The sequence below is a fragment of the Oncorhynchus mykiss genome, chromosome 4 (assembly GCF_013265735.2).
Source record: "Oncorhynchus mykiss isolate Arlee chromosome 4, USDA_OmykA_1.1, whole genome shotgun sequence".
NCBI classification, from domain to species: domain Eukaryota; kingdom Metazoa; phylum Chordata; class Actinopteri; order Salmoniformes; family Salmonidae; genus Oncorhynchus; species Oncorhynchus mykiss.
The window spans coordinates 6,726,470-6,749,526 of NC_048568.1; the positions used below are offsets into that span (position 1 = coordinate 6,726,470).

The window sequence follows — 23,057 nt, forward strand, 5'->3', positions numbered from 1 at the left end:
AATAAAATACATAATTTGAAGAACAAACATTATTGTTGCAATTCATACCTTACAAGTCATATTTACAGTTTACTGCATCTCAAGAGACAGGTTTAATGTTAAAAAAAAGGTTATCTTACTTAGAAAATAATCCTGATCGTATAGGCCTAGGTGATATCCAAAACAACTAACACACTGAAAACATAAATGTTCAGTCATTTGAATTGGAAAGTCATGTTTTTCTGTTCAATACCTCAACTCATTTTACCAATCTGGGAGCTAAAGTTGTGAAAGTATTCAATAATTTAGCTGTGTATTTCGGATGGAATCAAGGCATTAGAATGAACCAGAGGCCACCAAATTAGAGCTTGTTCTGCAATCTTTTCCCCCCTAGAACTCACTGGTTGGCTACTTTTTCTATTTGGCTGTTATACTGGTAGCTACAGGTACAACCACATGTGACACTGCTAGCCACACATTTCATGAAGCTCCCGACGAACAGTTCTTGTGCTGACGTTGCTCCCAAAGGCAGTTTGAAACTTGGTAGTTTCAGATTATTTTATCTGCGCTACACACTTCATCACTCGGTGGTCCCTTTCTGTGGCCTTCCAGAAATAGCTGAATGCACTAGTTTGAAGGTGTGTCCACATACAGCATTTTGGTTAATCGTTCAGCAATACCTTGTACAGATGTATTGTTGACATGTAAGGCTGTTTAAGGTAACATTATTTGCAAGCAATGTTTCCATTTACCGCCTTTTTGAGGAGTATCATATCTTGGCCCTTCTACACAATGCTTTCTATCTACCTTGACTTGTTTAGACAGAGTAAATTAAGTAACAGGATGTTAAATGTTGTTTTTTCCAGTGTATCACGGCTGATCTTTGTCCGACACATGGGAGGAGTCCTGGCGGTAGCCAACATCAGAGGAGGAGGGGAGTATGGAGAGACCTGGCACAAAGGTAACACAGACACAGGTTGCCAGTCACTTGAGAGAAGAGGACTCCGGTTATAAATTCCAGACCTGCCAACATGCACTAATTTTACCTACCAACTACGCAATTTTGCCTACCAACTACGCTCTGTCCATTTATGCAGGTACGCGATCCGAGATAAAAGTACGCAGAAATTAATAGGGCCTGATTTTTTATTTTAAGAAAAAATTAATCCGCTGAGTAAATCTAACATCCCAATTCTCGAGCTGCAACACACAGACATGTACGGAGTTTGTGTCAACGGACATGGAGATTAATACATCATTATTGGACGTAGCTACCCCGTCTGCCCCGCCTCCTGTTTGCCGACTGTCAGCTGTACGTAAACACATGGACAAATCCCTTTTCGACTCCGTGTGTTGTGGAAAGGTTGTTGTTTAATTGTTTCAAGCTAACATTAGCGAACATAAGATGGACATTCAGTGGGCTCTAAAGTGCCAGCAGTTCACTTGCATTTGCTAGTGAAAGAAATGAAATGCAAATATGGTCGCATTTGTGTAAGTGTGATATACATTTAATTCTGCGTCCCATTAGTTGTATTTTCCACGTAACATTACAACGATCACGCAACCTGATAGACTGTAACTGTAGTTGTGAACCACGTCACAAAAAGCATTACAAAAGTCTAATAAAAAATAAGTTGGGAGTTTAGAAGACTGTGTGATGGAGAATGAATGAGTGTCCGGTATTAGCTATAGAAGCAATGCTTCTAAAATGTCTTTGCACTAGATTTGAGATTTTATCCATTTCAAAAATTCTGAAATTATGAATGCACTGCAAAGAAATACAATAGGCACCTTTACATAGGCTGAAACACCGGACTCTTCCAGCGAACAGCGTTCAGATTCCCTTTGCGGTAGTCTACTGAACAGCGTTCAGATTCCCTTTGCGCTAGCCTACTGAACAGCGTTCAGATTCCCTTTGCGGTAGTCTACTGAACAGCGTTCAGATTCCCTTTGCGGTAGTCTACTGAACAGCGTTCAGATTCCCTTTGCGGTAGTCTACTGAACAGCGTTCAGATTCCCTTTGCGCTAGCCTACTGAACAGCGTTCAGATTCCCTTTGCGCTAGCCTACTGAACAGCGTTCAGATTCCCTTTGCGCTAGCCTACTGAACAGCGTTCAGATTCCCTTTGCGCTAGCCTACTGAACAGCGTTCAGATTCCCTTTGCGCTAGCCTACTGAACAGCGTTCAGATTCCCTTTGCGGTAGCCTACTGAACAGCGTTCAGATTCCCTTTGCGCTAGCCTACTGAACAGCGTTCAGATTCCCTTTGCGCTAGTCTACTGAACAGCGTTCAGATTCCATTTGCGGTAGCCTACTGAACAGCATTCAGATTCCCTTTGCGCTAGTCTACTGAACAGCGTTCAGATTCCCTTTGCGCTAGCCTACTGAACAGCGTTCAGATTCCCTTTGCGCTAGTCTACTGAACAGCGTTCAGATTCCATTTGCGGTAGCCTACTGAACAGCATTCAGATTCCCTTTGCGCTAGCCTACTGAACAGCGTTCAGAGTCCCTTTGCGCTAGCCTTCTTAAGCTCTGTGTAGCCAGTTTGCTGTCTGTGTCGATGCAATCATTTGTCTTTGTTTTTATGTTTTCAAAATGATTTTGTTTTTAGTGTTGATTAGGAACCGTGTCTAAAAAGACAATACTTGTGAGCTGGCCCTAGTGATTGGCCCTAGTGATTGGCCCTGTTTGAGAGGTGACAAGCGTTCCTCTACTATAGAGACTTGGGGGCATGTGCTAAGAAAAATGTAATAGATAATTATCTCCATTCTACACTGTACATGTAATATAATAAACATACAGGCAATCTGTGCTACTTCCACAAAACATATATTTATTTGAAATGTTCTGTAGTCTTTTATTAATGTTTTGTAAATACCTTTTCAGAGGACTGAACCAGGTGTGATCCAAAATGTTTGTCTAAGCACATGTGCTGATGAAAAACAAGTTTGCATAGGTCCCATGCAATAACAAAATGAGCAGCTAATTTAGCAAATCATTGTTATTGCAGCCAGTCAGTAAAGCGATGTCAGACGATGAGAGTGAGGGAACTGAGAGAAACAGACAGAGCAGCAGCAGTAACCCCGAACCCTACAAAGTAGAGTGCATGTGTCTCAAAGTTCCTTCCTCGATACCAGGAGAAGTGGTCATGCTTAATGCAATCCAAGCTATCATATCATGCATATTGTACTTTGTGCAAGTATGATGTTGACATTAGTCATCAAGGAAGCTCAGGTAAGTGCTTACATATAAGGATGCTAAATTATTTGATCCTAAGATATACAGTTGAAGTCGGAAGTTTACATACACTTAGGTTGGAGTTATTAAAACTCATTTTTCAACCACTCCACACATTTCTTGTTGACAAACTATACAGTCGTGGCCAAAAGTTTTGAGAATGACACAAATATTCATTTTCACAAAGTCTGCTGTCTCAGTTTGTATGATGGCAATTTGCATATACTCCAGAATGTTATGAAGAGTGATCAGATGAATTGCAATTAATTGCAAAGTCCCTCTTTGCCATGCGAAGAATCCCCTCCAAAAAATTCCACTGCATTTCAGCCCTGCCACAAAAGGACCAGCTGACATTATGTCAGTGATTCTCTCGTTAACACAGGTGTGATTGTTGATTAGGACAAGGCTGGAGATCACTCAGTCATGCTGATTGAGTTCAAATAACAGACTGGAAGCTTCAAAATGAGGGTTGTGCTTAGGATCATTGTTCTTCCTCTGTCAACCATGGTAAACACGTGCCGTCATCATTGCTTTGCACAGAAAGGACTTCACAGGCAAGGATATTGGTGCCAGTAGGATTGCACTTAAATCAACCATTTATCAGATCATCAAGAACTTCAAGGAGAGCGATTCAATTGTTGTGAAGGCGGCTTCAGGGTGCCCAAGAAAGTCCAGCAAGCGCCAGGACCGTCTCCTAAAGTTGATTCGGCTGCGGGATTGGGGCACCACCAGTACAGTACAAAAATATCAGTCTGTCAGGGACAGACTGATATTCTGCAAAAAGTACAGGGATTGGACTGCTGAGGACTGATGTAAAGTCATTTTCTCTGATGAATCCCCTTTCCGATTGTTTGGGGCATCCGGAAAAAAAGCTTGTCCGGAGAGGACAAGGTGAGTGCTACCATCAGTCCTGTGTAATGCCAACAATGAAGCATCCTGAGACCATTCATGTGTGGAGTTGCTTCTCAGCCAAGGGAGTGGGATCACTCACAATTTTGCCTAAGAACACAGCCATGAATAAAGAATGGTGCCAACTTATCCTCCGAGAGCAACTTCTCCCAACCATCCAGGAACAGTTTGGTGACGAACAATGCCTTTTCCAGCATGATGGAGCACCTTGCCATAAGGCAAAAGTGATAACTAAGTGGCTCTGGGAACAAAACATCAATATTTTGGGTCCATGGCCAGGAAACTCCCCACACCTTAATCCCATTGAGATCTTGTGGTCAATCCTCAAGAGGCGGGTGGACAAACAAAAAGCCACAAATTCTGACAAACTCCAAGCATTGATTATGCAAGTATGGGCTGCCTTCAGTCAGGATGTGGCCCAGAAGTTAATTGACAGCATGCCAGGGTGGATTGCAGAGGTCTTGAAAAATAACTTTTTGCCATGACTCTAGTTTTGGCAAGTCTGTTAGGACATCTACTTTGTGTATGACACAAGTAATTTTTCCAACAATTGTTTACAGACAGATTATTTCACTTATAATTCACTGTATCACAATTCCAGTGCGTCTGAAGTTAAAATACACTAAGATGACTGTGCCTTTAAACAGCTTGGAAAATTCCAGAAAAGTATGTCATGGGTTTAGAAGCTTCTGATAGGCTAATTGACATAATTTGAGTCAATTGGAGGTGTACCTGTGGATGTATTTCAAGGCCTACCTTCAACCTCAGTGCATCTTTGCTTGATATCACAGGGAAATCAGTCAAGACCTCAGAAAAAAATGGTAGACCTCCACAAGTCTGCTTCTTCCTTGACAGCAAATTCCAAATGCCTGAAGGTACCACGTTCATCTGTACAAATAATAGTACGCAAGTATAAACACCATGGGACCACACAGCCGTCATACCGCTCAGGAAGGAGACGCGTTCTGTCTCCTAGAGATGTGCGTACTTTGGTTTCGAAAAGTGCAAATCAATCCCAGAACAACAGCAAAGGACCTTGTTAAGATGCTGGAGGAAACGGTTACAAAAGTATCGATATCCACAGTAATACGAGTCCTATATCGACATAACCTGAAAGGCCGCTCAGCAAGGAAGAAGCCACGGCTCTAAAACCGCCATAAAAAAGCCAGACTACGGTTTGCTACTGCACATGGGGACAAAGATCGTACTTTTTGGAGAAATGTCCTTTGGTCTGATCGAACTGAAAATAGAGCTGTTTGGCCATAATGACCATCGTTATGTTTAGAGGAAAAGGGGGAGGCTTGCAAGCCAAAGAACACCATCCAAACCGTCAAATATGGGTTGGCAGCATCATGTTGTGGGGGTGCATTGCTGCAGGAGAGTCTGGTGCACTTCACAAAATAGTTGACAGTTGATTTCTTCAAACCAAGCTGCTTACCTATTGCAGATTGTCTTCCCAGCCTGGTGCAGGTCTACAATTTTGTTTCTGGTGTCCTTTGACAGCTCTTTGGTCTTGGCCATAGTGGAGTTTGGAGTGTGACTGTTTGAGGTTGTGGACAGGTGTCTTCTATACTGATAACAAGTTCAAAGGTGCCATTAATACAGGTAACGAGTGGAGGACAGAGGAGCCTCTTAAAGAAGAAGTTACAGGTCTGTGAGAGGCAGAAATCTTGCTTGTTTGTAGGTGACCAAATACTTATTTTCCACCATAATTTGCAAATAAATTCATTAAAAATCCTACAATGTGATTTTCTGGATTTTTTTTCTCATTTTGTCTGTCATAGTTGAAGTGTACCTATGATGAAAATTACAGGCCTCTCTCATCTTTTTAAGTGGGAGAACTTGCACAATTGGTGGCTGACTAAAGACTTGTTTGCCCCACTGTATACACTGCTCAATACATTTCACATGCTGTTGTGCAAATGGAATAGACTACAGGTGGAAATTATAGGCAATTAGCAAGACACCCCCAATAAAGGAGTGGTTCTGCAGGTGGCGACTACAGACCACTTCTCAGTTCCTATGCTTCCTGGCTGATGTTTTGGTCACTTTTGAATGCTGGTGGTGCTTTCACTCTAGTGGTATCATGAGACGGAGTCTACAACCCACACAAGTGGCTCAGGTAGTGCAGCTCATCCAGGATGGTACATCAATGCGAGCTGTGGCAAGAAGCTTTGCTGTGTCTGGCAGCGTAGTGTCCAGAGCATGGAGGCGCTACCAGGAGACAGGCCAGTACATCAGGAGACGTGGAGGAGGCCGTAGGAGGGCAACAACCCAGCAGCAGGACCGCTACCTCCGCCTTTGTGCAAGGAGGAGCAGGAGGAGCACTGCCAGAGCCCTGCAAAATTACCTCCAGCAGGCCACAAATGTGCATGTGTCTGCTCAAACGGTCAAAAACAGACTCCATGAGGGTGGTATGAGGGCCCGACGTCCACAGGTGGGGGTTGTGCTTACAGCCCAACACCGTGCAGGACGTTTGGCATTTGCCAGAGAACACCAAAATTGGCAAATTCACCACTGGCGCCCTGTGCTCTTCACAGATTGAAGTAGGTTCACACTGAGCACGTGACAGACGTGACAGAGTCTGGAGACGCCGTGGAGAACGTTCTGCTGCCTGCAACATCCTCCAGCATGACCGGTTTGGCGGTGGGGTGGCATTTCTTTGGGGGGGGCGCACAGCCCTCCATGTGCTCGCCAGAGGTAGCCTGACTGCCATTAGGTACCGAGATGAGATCCTCAGACCCCTTGTGAGACCATATGCTGGTGCGGTTGACCCTGGATTCCTCCTAATGCAAGACCATGCTAGACCTCATGTGACTGGAGAGTGTCAGCAGTTCCTGCAAGAGGAAGGCATTGATGCTATGGACTGGCCCGCCCTTTCCCCAGACCTGAATCCAATTGAGCACATCTGGGACATCATGTCTCGCTCCATCCACCAACGCACCACAGACTGTCCAGGAGTTGGCGGATGCTTTAGTCCAGGTCTGGGAGGAGATCCCTCAGGAGATCATCCACCACCTCATCAGGAGCATGCCCAGGCGTTGTAGGGAGGTCATACAGGCACGTGGAGGCCACACACACTACTGAGCCTCATTTTGACTTGTTTTAAGGACATTACATCAAAGTTGGATCAGCCTGTAGTGTGGTTTTCCACTTTAATTTTGAGTGTCACTCCAAATCCAGACCTCCATGGGTTGATAAATTTGATTTCCATTGATAATTTTTGTGTGATTTTGTTGTCAGCACATTCAACTATGTAAAGAAAAAAGTATTTAATAAGAATATTTCATTCATTCAGATCTAGGATGTGTTATTTTAGTGTTCCCTTTATTTTTTTGAGCAGTGTATATATTTGTAGTTATGACAATTACAACGATACTGAATGAATAATGAACACTTTTATTTTAACTTAATATAATGCATAAATAAAATCAATTTAGTCTCAAATAAATAATGAAACATGTTCAATTTGGTTTAAATAATGCAAAAACACAGTGTTGGAGAAGAAAGTAAAAGTGCAATATTTGCCATGTAAAAAAGCCAACGTTTGAGTTCCTTGCTCAGAACATGAGAACATATGAAAGCTGGTGGTTCCTTTTAACATGAGTCTTCAAAATTCCCAGTTAAGAAGTTTTAGGTTGTAGTCATTATAGGAATTATAGGATTATTTCTCTCTATACCATTTGTATTTCGTATATCTTTGACTATTGGATGTTCTTGTAGACACTATAGTATTGCCAGCCTAATCTCGGGAGTTGATAGGTTTGAAGTCATAAACAGCGCTGTGCTTCAGGCATTGCGAAGAGCTGCTGGCAAAAGCAGGAAAGTGCTGTTTGAATGAATGCTTACAAGCCTGCTGCTGCCTACCACTGCTCAGTTAGACTGCTCTATCAAATATCAAATCATAGACTTAATTATAATATAATAAACACACAGAAATACGAGCCTTAGGTCGTTAATATGGTCAAATCCGGAAACTATCATCTCGAATATAATATAATAATATATATAATATAATAAGAATAAGAATATAGTCATATAATTTCGAAAACAAAACATTTCTTAAATTTAAACATTTATTCTTCCAGTGAAATACGGAACCGTTACGTATTTTATCGAATGGGTGGCAACCCTGAATCTAAATATTGCTATTACATTGCACAACCTTAAATGTTATGTCATAATTATGTAAAATTCTGGCAAATTAATTGCGGTCTTTGTTAGGAAGAAATGGTCTTCACACAGTTCGCAACGAGCCAGGCGGCCCAAACTGCTGCATATATCCTGACTCTGCTTGCACTGGAACGCAAGAGAAGTGACACAATTTCTCTACTTAATATTGCCTGCTAACATGAATTTCTTTTAACTGAATATGCAGGTTTAAGAAAGGCATTGATGTTCATTGTTAGGCTTCATTGGTGCAACGAAAGTGCTTTTTTCGCGAATGTGCTTTTGTTAAATCACCCGTTTGGCGAAGTAGGCTGTGATTCAATGATAAATTAACAGGCACCGCATTGATTATATGCAACGCAGGACAAGCTAGTTAAACTAGCAATATCATCAACCATGTGTAGTCAACTAGTGATTATGTTAAGATTCATTGTTTTTTATAAGATAAGTTTAATGCTAGCTAGCAACTTACCTTGGCTCCTTGCTGCACTCGCGTAACAGGTGGTCAGCCTGCCACGCAGTCTCCTTGTGAATTGCAGTGTAATCGGCCATAATCGGCGTCCAAAAATTCAGATTACCGATTGTTATGAAAAATTTTAATTAACCCTTATTAATCAGCCATGCCGACCTCTAATCCAAACTGAGCAATGAATCACAGAGGCAATGAAGAGGTGTCCTTTCAGCCTGGCTACCGATGGCAGTACCGACATGGAGGATGTCAAAATGTATCCGATTGTAGTACGGCTCTTCGATGCAAGTATTGGCAAGGTAGTAGTGTTATTGCTTAAGCTATGTGAATCGAGAGAGTCACAAGAAGAGCTATATTTGACATAATTGACACTGAAATGAAGAAGAGGAGCATTCTGTGATTCAATTGTGTGAGTTTTGCAGTGGATAATGTCATGCAAGGTCTGGGAAAAGGAGTGGCAGCATTTCTAAAGACCAGAAATGAAAATGTGTACTTGGTTGGTTGTGCCTGCCATTTGATACACATAGCTGCAGAGAGTGTGTCGAGGCAGCTCGGTGTTAATACTGAAGACTTTCTTGTAAACCATATTTTACTATCTTGACAAGAGTAGCAAGAGGAAGACTTCTCTGTGTGACCTACAGATCCTATGTGACACTGATGACAGGAATATTTTGAAGCTGGTATCTACTAGATATTTGTCCCTTGGCCAGTGTATCAACCGCCTTCTGCAGCAATGGGATCCTCTCACTGTTCTTTGCCGATGAGGTATCGGGAAACAAGACCACTGTGCCCCCAAGCTGCACCACAACAGCCACATCCTCGTCCTCACTTGAGCCCTCTGCTAGGCAGCCCAAGAGTTTTTCCTCCTCCTCCACCACCACATTGCCTATACCACTGCTCAAGCCCCCAGCTGACTCTACGAAGCCCCCACCTGGCTCCTCCGAGCCCCCATCTGGCTCCTCCAAGCCCTCACCTGGTGCCTCCGAGCCCCCATCTGGCTCCTCCAAGCCCTCACCTGGTGCCTCCACGGGCTCCTCCGAGCCCTCACCTGGATCCTCCAAGCCCTCACCTGGCTCCTCTGGAAGCAGTCAACTTTAAAGATTCAACTGCAGAAACTAGTGTTGTCCGTCTGCAAGCCAGACACTGTTACTACCATGATGGCAGAAACGAGTAGTGGTGTCAAGCCTACACTCTACCTGGAGAGACAAAACCAGCTTCCTGACAAGGAGCTGTCCATTGGCCAGGACACCCCCACCTACATAGGAAGCCAAGGCAAGCTGGATCTGCAGACCTTCTATCTTGATGTCAGAAACTTATTTTCTTCTGCAGCAGACTACATGTTGCTGATATTTCCATTTGGAGATGTGCTCCTCCAGCATGCAGTGGTCGCTGACATTGCCAGCAGGCAGACTGCCAAGTTCTCATCCCGTAACTTGTTCATGGCTCTCTTTCCCTGCGTTGTTCCTGAGCGTAACCTCTGTTGATCTGGTGGAAGATGAGTTTAGACTCTATCAGGCAACAACCTTTTAAGCAGAGTCTGGTCAACATGCGCACGGAACAGGCCTGGAGAGAAATTGGCACAATGAAAAGTGGGAGCAGCCTGGTCTACTTCCACCTTCCGGCTGTGATGCTGGGGATATTGGTCATACTGCGAATTAATATTCAGTCTCGTTTCCAAGAACAAAACCCAGTACAGAGCCTCCCTCAGTACAGACATGCTGAGTGCCCTCGTTACCAAGGTTTCAATGATTGCCAGAGGTACCGTTTTCCACAGAAAAGTCTACCCTGATGCCCTGCTGCGTAAGGCTCAATCTGCTAGCTACCAGGCAAATCTGTCTAGGAAACGACTTCCTGAACATGTAAAGGTGTCCATAAGATTTGTTCTCACCCCCTGTTTCCTGTCATAGCTTTTGGGTTTTTATTATGGAGAACATGTTTATATGATACTGATGCTCTGCTTCAAACATTTGTTCTTATCATATCAGAGTTTTTTTTTTAAAGTTATCGTGGATAAGACGTTTGTACATTTTGTGCCTAAATAACTTGTGTTAATAAACTAACGTGTGTTTAATAAAATAAAAAACTACAAGAATAAAGGCCCTTTGTGTGTTCTTTCTAATTACATCTTGTGAGTGACTTTTACCATATGTGCAAATGGAATGCTGTCAAGAAAGAAAGTATTCCAACCTTTTATAGACTTGATTTGGTACAATTCTATATTTGCGATCAGACTCACAAACAGCGGGGGGAAAGAAAACCCAAATTTGGCGAGTGCTAAATCTCTAATTTGCCACGCGCGTCTGATACTCTAAAAAGTTGGACAGGGTTGGCAGGTCTGAAATTCTGATTCCTGAACTTCACACACTCACCCGTTCTGTCTCTCTTTGTGTGTGTGTGTGTCTTTCTTTCCTTCTTTAGCGGGCATGCTGGCCAACAAGCAGAACTGCTTCACAGACTTCCAGTGTGCAGCAGAGTACCTCATCAAGGAGGGCTACTCATCCCCCTCCAAACTCACCATCAATGGAGGGTCCAACGGGGGCCTGCTCGTAGGTAGGGCCCGCAATGATAGCATCACTATTGTTTGTTGCTGATGCGTTTAGACAGTGAGCTCACGCCCAGTCTGAAAACTAACCCTGGCACTACCCTAACCTGTTGAGATCTTCCTCACCTGTGTGTGTGCATGTCTCTTGCTGCCTGCTAACCTTTTTGGTGCCTGTCAAACTTCTCACCTGTGTGTGTGTGTGTGTCTGTCAATCCCTTTCTGTCCCCCAGCGGCGTGTGTGAACCAGAGGCCGGAGCTGTTTGGCTGTGCCGTGGCCCAGGTGGGCGTCATGGACATGCTCAAGTTCCACAAGTTCACTATTGGCCACGCCTGGACCACCGACTTCGGCTGCTGCGATGTCAAGGAACAGTTTGACTGGCTCATCAAGTGAGTGCTCCTCCTCGCTCAAAACCATTCATCTTGGGGCGACAGGGGAATTAGGTTTGCAAAAGGCTATCATATCATGCAATTATACCATTCATAAATTGGTGTGTACCAAACATTAGGAACACCTTCGTAATATTGAGTTTTACCCCCCCTTGCCCTCAGAACAGCCTCAGTTTGTCTAGGCATGGACTCTACAGGGTGTCAAAATTGTTCTACAGGGATGCGGTCCCATGTTGGCTCCAATGGTTCCCACCATTGTGTCACTTTGGCTGGATGTCCTTTGGGTGGTGGACCGTTCTTGATACAAACGGGAAACTGTTGAGCATGGAAAAACCTGGTCAGTGTTGCAGTTATTGACACAAACCGGCTGCCATACCCCGTTCCAAGGCACTTAAATCTTTTGTCTTGCCCATTCACCCTCTGAATGGCACACATACAATCCATGTCTCAATTGTCTAACGGCTTAAAAATCCTTCTTTAACCGGTCTCCTCCCCTTCATCTAAACTGATTTAAGTGGATTTAACCTGTCTGGGAACGGGGTTCCGCTGGCGCCAACAGCCAGTGAAATTGCAGGGCGCCAAATTCAAACAACAGAAATCTCACAAATCAAATTTCTCAAATATACAAGTATTAGGCACCATTTTAAAGATACAATTCTCGTTAATCCAGCCACAGTGTTTGATTTCAAAAACGCTTTACAGCGAAAGCTCCACAAACGATTATGTTAGGTCACCACCAAGTCACAGAAAAACACAGCCATTTTTCCAACCAAAGAGAGGAGTCACAAAAAGCAGAAATATAGACAAAATGAATCACTAACCTTTGATGATCTTCATCAGATGACACTCATAGGACTTCATGTTACACAATACATGTATGTTTTGTTCGATAAAGTGCATATTTATATCCAAAAATCTAATTTTACATTGGCATGTTATGTTCAGTAGTTCCAAAACATGCGGTGATTTTGCAGAAAGCCACATCAATTCACAGAAATACTCATAATAAACATTGATAATAGATACAACTATTATACATGGAACTTAAGATAAACTTCTCCTTAATGCAACCGCTGTGTCAGATTTTTTTTCAACTTTACAGAAAAAGCACACCATGCAATAATCTGAGTACGGCGCTCAGAGGCCAAACCAGCCAAAGAACTATCCGCCATGTTGTATAGTCAACAGAAGTCAGAAATAGCATTATAAATATTCACTTACCTTTGATGATCTTCATCAGAATGCACTCCCAGGAATCTCAGCTCCACAATAAATGTTTGATTTGTTCGATAAAGTTAATCATTTATGTCCATATACCTCATTTTGTTAGGGCGTTTGGTAAACAAATCCAAACGCACGTGCAAGTCCAGCGGAAAGGTCGGACGAAAAGTCCAAAATGTTACATTACTGGTCGTAGAAACATATCAAACGAAGTATAGAATCAATCTTTAGGATGTTTTTAACATAAATCTTCAATAATGTCCCAACTGGAGAATTTCTTTGTCTGTAGGAAAGCAATGGAACGCAAGCTACCTCTCATGTGAATGCGCTTGACCAACTCATGGCTCTCTGGCAGACCTCTGACTCATTCCCCTCTCCTTCCCCCCTCCTTCACAGTAGAAGCCTGAAACAACATTCTAAAGACTGTTGACATCTAGTGGAAGCCTTAGGAAGTGCAAGATGACCAATATCCCACTGTATCTTCAATAGGGGCTGAGTTGAAAAACTACAAACCTCAGATTTCCCACTTCCTGGTTGGATTTTTTCTCAGGTTTTTGCCTGCCATATGAGTTCTGTTATACTCACAGACATCATTCAAACCATTTTAGAAACATCAGTGTTTTCTATCCAATCCTACTAATAATATGCATATATTAGCATCTGGGACTGAGTAGCAGGTATTTTACTCTTGGGCACGCTTTTCATCCAAAAGTGAAAATGCTGCCCCCTATCTCAATGAAGTTAACAAGTTTTAATAGCTTTAAACTGGTTTGACCTGTTTTCACCAGTCTGTCAGGGAAAGAGCAGGTGTTCTTAATGTTTTGTATACTCAGTGTATAATCTCACAATAGGGGTTGTCATGTGTTAGTGTGAAAATGTTTGTGCAGTCTCAGTTACTTTGTCCTTGATAAAGTTTATCTGGGTGTATTTTAGCTCAAAAATAGAATCAAGCACACTGTCTTTTTATGGGTATAATTTTTCCTCATTGGTCAGGAACCCCTGTTTTTCTGACATAACCTTCTAATCATACATGATACATCGTTGAAATGTACCTTTGGCCAAGCCAATCTAATTTTTTTTCAGATATGTTGTTCTGTTCACATCCCTATTTTTTGCCTGTTAAATGATGGTCACCCACATGTAAATGTGCATTGACTTTGACCAATGCCCCAATTCCCTTTTCTGTCCCCTGATGTCTCTCTCCGCTCCCGCCAGATACTCCCCGCTGCACAACATCCACGTTCCCGAGGGCGAAGGTGTCCAGTACCCCTCAGTCCTCCTCCTCACAGGTGACCACGATGACCGCGTTGTCCCCCTGCACTCCCTCAAGTATATCGCCACACTGCAGCACGTGGTGGGCCGCTGGGCGGGCCAGAGTAACCCGTTGTTCATCCACGTGGACACCAAGTCGGGCCATGGTGCCGGCAAGCCCACCAGCAAGGTCATCCAGGAGGTGGCCGACACATATGCATTCATCGCCCGCTGCCTCAACATCTCCTGGGTCAAATGAGGTGGTGGAAGACCTCCGACACATACGCCTTCATCGCCCACTGCCTCAACATCTCCTGGGTCAAATGAGGTCCATGGAGCGCTGTGGTTATAGTTCCCCCTTCTCTCTTTCTTTGTGGAACTCTTCCTGAAAGTATCTTTCTTATTTCACTGGTTGTCTTGTTGTCTTTATCACTAAGTTTTTATTCAACTGTTCCCTCCTCTCATCCTCTTTCTTTGTATATCTCTGACTTGAGCTGTAACCAATGTCAACACACTTGAACCTGTGTTTCTGGTCTGTTTCTCTCCCGCTCTGTTTCACAAATATGTATTAACCACCCCTCACTTCATACATGCTAATTTTCTATGTCCTCTTTCTCTTGTCTCTCCCCTCACTTTCCCCCTCTCCACGCTTGTGCTTGTTTTGGGGATGCACACCAGGACAGCAGAAGTATACAATTACCGCCCTGTCTCCATCCCTCATCCTTCTGTCCCCAGTACCCTACCCCGCAGGCGCCAGCCCCGGCACATAATCCCCCTCATAGCTCTTCCTCTTATTTGTCATCCTCCTCTGTATTATACTCCATGTGTATTTTGGTTCTGTCGAGAGATAGGTGATACAGGGTAGGACTTAAAACACTTAGTTATCAGCCTAAAGGTCAAAGGTTAAGGCTGCAAATGTCATCAGTAGGCGGTCATAAAATGAAACAGCCCCTAATTGGTGCAACCCCCTACACAATACAGACAATTGTATGTATTTATCATTTGGAGTGCATTTGGAAGGCTGTTGCTCAGTAAAATCACTAGGTAAATTATTTTAGCATTTAGGATTTTAACTCTTCACAGTGTTGGCGTGAATGGGTTTAGATTTAGGTTATTTTGTTGTTCTGTGGCCAGGAGGAGTGTAATGCAGAAAGAAAGTGTGTGTCCGTGTGTGTCCACATATCCTCTCAGACTGATGTTAATTTCTACCTCTTGACATGTGCTGATTGTTTATCAATTAAAGGGATATAAACAACTAACTGCAATGCCACAACTTCAATAAAAAACATTTTGAACAGTGCTTTTTTGTCCATTGTGTGACTCTCGTTACCTAATATGTAGCCAATAAACTCTTAAAGGGCAGGTAAAAAGGCATTCGTCCTGTTTTTTTTATATTTCCACACTGAGGTAGAAATAACAATCAGAAATTATGATAATACCCTTTTTGTGTAGGCTGTTTTTTGAAAAATCACTGGGAATTTCAGCCTTTTCTGGTGGGATATAATGTTGTCCCACTGTAACGCCTGTCGTCGGAAGGAGTGGACCAAAGCACAGTGTGAAAAGTGTTAATGATTTATTTTTATTATCAAAAAAACACTTGAACAAAGTGACAAAACATAAGCGAACAGTTCTGTCAGATAAGAGACAAAACAGAAAATAACTACCCACAAAACACAGGTGGGAAAAAGGCTACCTCAGTGTGATTCCCAATCAGAGACAACGTTAACAGCTGCCTCTGATTGGAACCATACTCGGCCAAAAACAAAGAAATAGAAAACTAGAATGCCCACCCTAGTCACCCTGACCTATCCAAACGGTGTCTCCAGTGCGGGTGCATAGCCCGGTGCGGCAGCTCTACGCATCTGGTCCCCAGTGCGTCTCCTTGGGCCGGCTTACATGGCACCAGCCTTGCGCTCGGTGTCTCCGGTTCGCCTGCATAGCCCAGTGCGGGCTATTCCACCTCGCCGCACTGGCAGGGCGACCGAGAGCATTCAACCAGGTAAGGTTGGGCAGGCTCGGTGCTCAAGAGCTCCAGTGCGCCTGCACGGTCCGGTCTACCCAGTACCACCTCCACACCCCAGCCCTCCGGTAGCAGCTCCCCACACCAGGCTTCCTGCGCGTGTTCTCGGCCCAGTACCACCAGTGCCAGCACCACGCATCAGGCCTACAGTGCGCCTCGCCTGTCCAGCGCTGTCAGAGCCTTCCTCCTCTCCAGCACTGCCGGAGTCTCCCGCCTATCTAGCGCTGTCAGAGCCTTCCGCCTCTACAGCGCTGCCGGAGTCTCCCGCCTGTTCAGCGCAGTTAGAGCCTTCCTCCTCTCCGGCGCTGCCGGAGGCTCCCGCCTGTTTAGCGCTGTCAGAGCCTTCCGCCTCTACAGCGCTGCCGGAGTCTCCCGCCTGTTCAGAACTGCCAGTCTGCAAGGAGCTGCCAGTCTGCAAGGAGCTGCCAGTCTGCAAGGAGCTGCCAGTCTGCAAGGAGCTGCCAGTCTGCATAGAGCTGCCAGTCTGCAAGGAGCTGCCAGTCTGCAAGGAGCCACCAGAGCTGCCAGTCTGCAGGATGCCGCCAGAGCTGCCAGTCTGCAAGGAGCCGCCAGAGCTGCCAGTCTGCAAGGAGCCGCCAGAGCTGCCAGTCTGCATGGAGCAGCCAGAGCCGCCAGTCAGCATGGAGCAGCCAGAGCCGCCAGTCAGCATGGAGCAGCCAGAGCCGCCAGTCAGCATGGAGCAGCCAGAGCCGCCAGTCAGCATGGAGCAGCCAGAGCCGCCAGTCAGCATGGAGCAGCCAGAGCCGCCAGTCAGCATGGAGCAGCCAGAGCCGCCAGTCAGCATGGAGCAGCCAGAGCCGCCAGTCAGCATGGAGCAGCCAGAGCCGCCAGTCAGCATGGAGCAGCCAGGGCCGCCAGTCAGCATGGAGCAGCCAGAGCAGCCAGTCAGCATGGAGCAGCCAGTCAGCATGGAGCAGCCAGAGCAGCCAGTCAGCATGGAGCAGCCAGAGCTGCCAGTCAGCATGGAGCAGCCAGTCAGCATGGAGCAGCCAGAGCAGCCAGTCAGCATGGAGCAGCCAGAACGGCCAGTCAGCCAGACTCTTCCAGATCTGCCAGTCAGCCAGACTCTTCCAGATCTGCCATTCAGCCAGACTCTTCCAGATCTGCCAGTCAGCCAGACTCTTCCAGATCTGCCAGTCAGCCAGACTCTTCCAGATCTGCCAGTCAGCCAGACTCTTCCAGATCTGCCAGTCAGCGAGACTCTACCAGATCTGCCAGTCAGCCAGACTCTTCCAGATCTGTCAGTCAACCAGACTCTTCCAGATCTGCCAGTCAGCCAGACTCTTCCAGATCTGCCAGTCAACCAGACTCTTCCAGATCTGCCAGTCAGCCAGACTCTTCCAGATCTGCCAGTCAGCCAGACTCTTCCAGATCCGCCAGTCAGCCAGGATCTGCCAGAACCGCCAGCCAGCCAGGATCTGCCGGATCCAACTACCTGCCTGAGCTTCCTCTCAGTGCTGAGCTTCCTCTCAGTCCCGAGCTACCCCTCAGTCCCGAGCTACCCCTCAGTCCCGAGCTGCCCCTCAGTCCCGAGCTGCCCCTCAGTCCAGTGGGGTTCTGGGTGAGGACTACTAGGCCATGGTCGGCGGTGAGGGTGGACTATCCAGGGACGCGAGGAGGAGGGACTAAGACTTTGATAGAGTGGGGTCCACGTCCCGCGCCGGAGCCGCCACCATGGACAGACGCCCACTCGGACCCTCCCCTATGGTTTTTGGTGTGCGTCCGGGAGTCCGCACCTTGGGGGGGGGGGGGGGTTCTGTCACGCCCTGGTCGAAGTATTTTGTGTTTATTTTCATTTATTTGGTCAGGCCAGGGTGTGGCATGGGTTTTTGTATGTGGTGTGTTGGGTTTGTAGCTTAGTGGGGTGTTCTAGTGAAGTCTATGGCTGTCTGAAGTGGTTCTCAATCAGAGGCAGGTGTTTATCGTTGTCTCTGATCGGGAACCATATTTAGGCAGCCATATTCTTTGGGTGTTTTGTGGGTGATTGTCCTTAGTGTCCTCTGTGTTAGTTTGCACCAGTTTAGGCTGTTTCGGTTTTCACATTACGTTTATTGTTTTTGTACAGTTCATGTTTCATCATTGTTAAATAAACATGGATCGTAATAGCCACGCTGCATTTTGGTCCGACTCTCCTTCTACCGAAGAAAGCCGTTACAGTCTCTCTTAGGTCAGGGCGTGACACTCACCGCATAACGTCACCTGTGATCGGGTTATAATAGACCAATTAATCTTTGTTTATTTGAATATTCCCCCCTAGTTTTGGTGCTGGTCCCGCCCAAAAGCAAGAGAGACTGTGCAGTATGGCTACCTTTGCAGTGTTTTCCGAACAATCACTTTGTCTGATTTGGCTGCGATTTAAAAAAAAATCCTAATCACCTGCCAGAGAAGTCCAGTCGAACCTCATGTACAGCACACTTTGCAAATGAGGCTAGGTACACGTGGATTTCCCAGCAGCTCCAAGCATCGCATGGATCTTGAAATCGGCAGCAGCAGCAACCATTCATGAATTGTTAATGTAGCGTGGTTCGTTCTGCGTTGTGAAATAATTAGGATACTGCCACAACTGGAGGTCTGCTTGTTGGATTTTTATTTGCCCTGCACACGAAGAGACAACGCACAATATGTTAACCCTTGGCTCAGTCACCTCGCTAGCTGAAGGTCAGGCAAAAAAGAACAATAAGGGGGTACGGAAAAACAGAACCCGCGATGGGCCAAACCAAAATATACTAAACTTTTACAATCAAGTGTATTTACAATATAGATATGAAAAAGTGTTTGTACACAAAAATACAATTAGTTATGCAGCTGTAATTAAATAAAAAAACACTGAATTATTATTATCAAATTATTAACATCCCCTCTTGACCTGGCCTATTCAAACTGGTCCTTGGTGCATAATCTAGGGGAACAACATCACATTGCTACATTACTATAGTAATGTTTATATTATAAGTAAATGACATGCTATGGGTTGCATGCTTTGTCACAATATTGTTTTGAATGGTCTCTTGAGGACTGATGCTAGTTACTTAATAGCATCCTCTGAGCTGCAAATCATTAGTAGGACAACCCTTTGCCATCACTGTGATGTCGCAAGATTGACTTTAGATTAAATATAACTTTAGCTAGCTAGTTAAGATTGCGGGACTGGACCGGATTTTAGCTAGCTAACGTTAGCATTGCTAGCTAGCAATATTTCACAAACTTTTCTAGCTATGGCGATTGCCATTTCTCTAAAGTCAATTTGACAATATGATAAACAATGGCAAAGTTGTTTTCTTCTAATTACTTGCCTGCTTCAGTAATGTCATCGTATTTCCAGTCCACTATAGGTCTCCTCAGATGTTAACTAGATTGCCTGCTACCAGTCTGTGAGCTAATTAATGGCAGCTCGCCTGTTGACTGTTGTTCAAGCTGCAGTCAGTCACCCAAAACGGACCAAGGTAGCCTACTTCGGTTTTATGAGGATTCTGTGTTATGCACTATAGCCCATTACCATATATGTGATTGAATATTATCTGCTGTTGGCTTGTGTGGATGTATGTATGTGTTATGCAACATAGCTGACTTGAAACATTGTTAACAGTTTCAGGGCCATGGGCCTTTCTCATGATGGAAAAATAGAGAGTAGCATGAAGACAGGAACTGTGCAATGAGAATGAGTTGGGGGGGGGCACATTCAGAGCGTGTAGTTGCGAGAACAAGCTGTCTTTTGTTAGATAACAGGAGCCAGGTGCGAGATAACGGTATCGAGCATGAGCGCATGGATGTTCTTCACAGCAACAGTTACATCTATCAACTGAAGCGCTAAGAGGCGGGGACCTGCCTGAGCGCCTGCAATAGGCTGAGCAAGTTTAAACCACGCCCAGCCTCTACTGTGATAGGCCAACAGACGGGTTGGAACTATGTCTATCACAGTATAAAGAATACTGTTTACATACATCCTGTCAGTTCTCTGTTTGCCCTGCGAGGTGGGACAGAGAGCCCGTATATACGAAAATTGCATTTACCACTTATTGCTTAGCTAATAAAAAAATACATAGTATACAATCGGTGACTCATTGTCATATTTATCCTGATACCAGATTCGAATTGACGCAACTCTAACAGTTTCTCCCCAAAGAATGTACGAGAGGCGCTGGGAATCTAGATGGCAGGAAATGGCAGTTACAAGTGTTCAAAAAATCCCTCCCACCTTGTTCAAAAAATCCTGGGGAGAACCCTGCTACTTGTTTTAACTTGTCATCTTTTTTATGTTTGTTTTCTTTGATGACTGTACAAAATCAATTGCTCAAATTTACAATTTGAAAGTATATGTTATTAGGTATTAGTGCTAAAATAAGCTGGCTTGTGATTGGATTTGTAGCTACTAGCCTACCAGCCAGAAGAGAGAGGGTAGCTATTATGATTATTAGCTACCTAGCTAGCTAGATATCTCATTAGTTGTATGTTTATCTGTTTAATGACTCCTAACAAATAGTAAGCCTTCTGGCTGAGAACGCAATAATTAATGTATAACCCATATCTATGAGAAATGAAATTATGTTTCTCAAATGTCAGAGTCAAAACTTTAGAATTATAAAATGTATCTTTGTCACCTTGCCAACAGGTTGATAACTTGTAGCAGCTACACAGTCCTTCCATTCATGATCCCATTATGTGCTAAAGGATGAGGAGGACCATGAGGTCATGGACTTCTTGGAGGATGATGCTTTTGATGAGGAGCTACTTTGTGAGGAGTATGAGACAGATGAACTGGTTTCCTCCCTAAACTTCCTAGGTTGATGCTGGTGGTGACTGCTATACATACCGAGCTGGTGGTGCAGGTCGTAGAAATTATATAGCCTGGTCCTAGATCTGTTTACACGGTCTTGCTAACTCCTAATGTATGATAGTTGTCATGCCATGTTACCATAGTAGCAGTTGGCTTGGCTATACATAGGAGTTGGCTGTATACAGTGGTGTAAAGTACTTAAATAAAAATACTTTGAAGTACTACTTAAGTCGTTTTTTGGGGTATCTGTACTTTATTATTTATATTTTTGACACTTCACTACATTCCTAAAGAAAATATTGTATTTTTTAGTCCATAAAATTTCCCTGACAACCAAAAGTACTCATTTAATTTTGAATGCTTAGCAGGACAGGAAAATTGTCAAATTCCCGCACGTATCAAGAGAACACGTGGTCATCCCTACTGCCTCTGGGCTGGCGGACTCACTAAACACAAATGCGTCTTTTGTAAATAATGTGTGTTGGAGTGTGCCCCTGGCTATCCGTACATTTTAAAAACAAGAAAATTGTGCTGTCTGCTTTGCTTAATTTAATGATTTTTTAATGATTTATACTTTTACTTTTGATACTTAAGTATATTTAAAACCAAATACTTTAAAACTTTTACTCAAGTAGTATTTTACTGTCTGACTTTCACTTTTACATGAGTAACTTTCTATTAAGGTATCTATACTTTTACTCAAGTATGACGATTGGGTACTTTGTACACAACTGGCTGTATAGCACAAACAGATCAAAGACCAAGATAACATTTGGCTGATTGTCAGAACAGATAGAGTGAAGCTTCAATGTACTTGAGACCTACTGTAGAAATGGTTGGCTTTGTTACAGGACATATAGAAAAGAGAATATGATGTGGTTTGCTTGTTTGGCACCTGAATGCAAGGGCAACAGGTTGTGTATAATGTTCTGGTTATGACAGTGATGTAACTTGCACTTTGTTTTCAGTTTCAATGAGAATCTATTCCCCTAACCTTATTCTTTCAATAAAAGTATTTGTATAAATAATGGTTGGTTTAATAATGTTATATTGTATGTCTTTCCATATCATATGTAAGACTCAATGCTTTCTGTCATTTGTTTAGGTGCCTACAAAAAGTATTCACACCCCTTGACTTTTTCCAGATTTTGCTGTGTTACTGCCTGATTTTAAATGGATTAAATAGAGATGTTGTGCCACTGGCCTAAACAAAATACCCCATCATTGTCAAATAAAATAAAATTGTATTGGTCACATAAATATTTTTAGCAGATGTTATTGCGAGTGTAGCGAAATGCTTGTGCTTCTAGTTCCAACCATGCAGCAATATCTAACATGTAATGTAACAATTCCACAACAACTACCTAAAACACACAAATCTATATAAAGGAATGGGATAAGAATATATACAGCTGAAGTCGGAAGTTTACAAGTTTACACTTAGGTTGGAGTCATTAAAACTCGTTTTTCAACCACTCCACAAATTTCTTGTTAACAAACTATAGTTTTGGCAAGTCGGTAAGGACATCTACTTTGTGCATGACACAAGTCATTTTTCCAACAACTGTTTACAGACAGATTATTTCACTTATAATTCACTGTATCACAATTCCAGTGGGTCAGAAGTTTACATACACTTAGTTGACTGTGTCTTTAAACAGCTTGGAAAATTCCAGAAAATTATGTAATGGCTTTAGAAGCTTCTGATAGGCTAATTGACATCATTTGAGTCAATTGGAGGTGTACCTGTGGATGTATTTCAAGACCTACCTTCAAACTCAGTGCCTCTTTGCTTGACATCATGGGAAAATCAAAAGAAATCAGCCAAGACCTCAGAAAAAAAATTGTTTCATCGTTGGGAGCAATTTCCAAACACCTGAAGGTACCACGTTCATCTGTACAAACAATAGTACGCAAGTATATACACCATGGGACCATGCAGCCGTCATACCACTCAGGAAGGAGACGCATTCTGTCTCCCAGAGATGAACGTACTTTGGTACGAAAAGTGCTAATCAATCCCAGAAAAACAGCAAAGGACCTTGTGAAGATGCTGGAGGAAACAGGTACAAAAGTAG

The 23,057-nt window shown here is 43.9% G+C and overlaps 1 protein-coding gene across 1 annotated transcript in view; it reads left to right on the plus strand.

Annotated features, from left to right (window-relative positions):
• Positions 1-15,462, plus strand: part of ppce (Prolyl endopeptidase) — a 50,220-nt gene extending 34,758 nt beyond the window's left edge. Inside the window, 1 exon segment of the mRNA NM_001165076.2 lies at positions 14,937-15,462. Within this exon segment, the coding sequence (NP_001158548.1) occupies positions 14,937-14,946 (10 nt within the window). The 3' untranslated portion in view covers positions 14,947-15,462.
• The last annotated feature ends 7,595 nt before the right edge of the window (positions 15,463-23,057 follow it).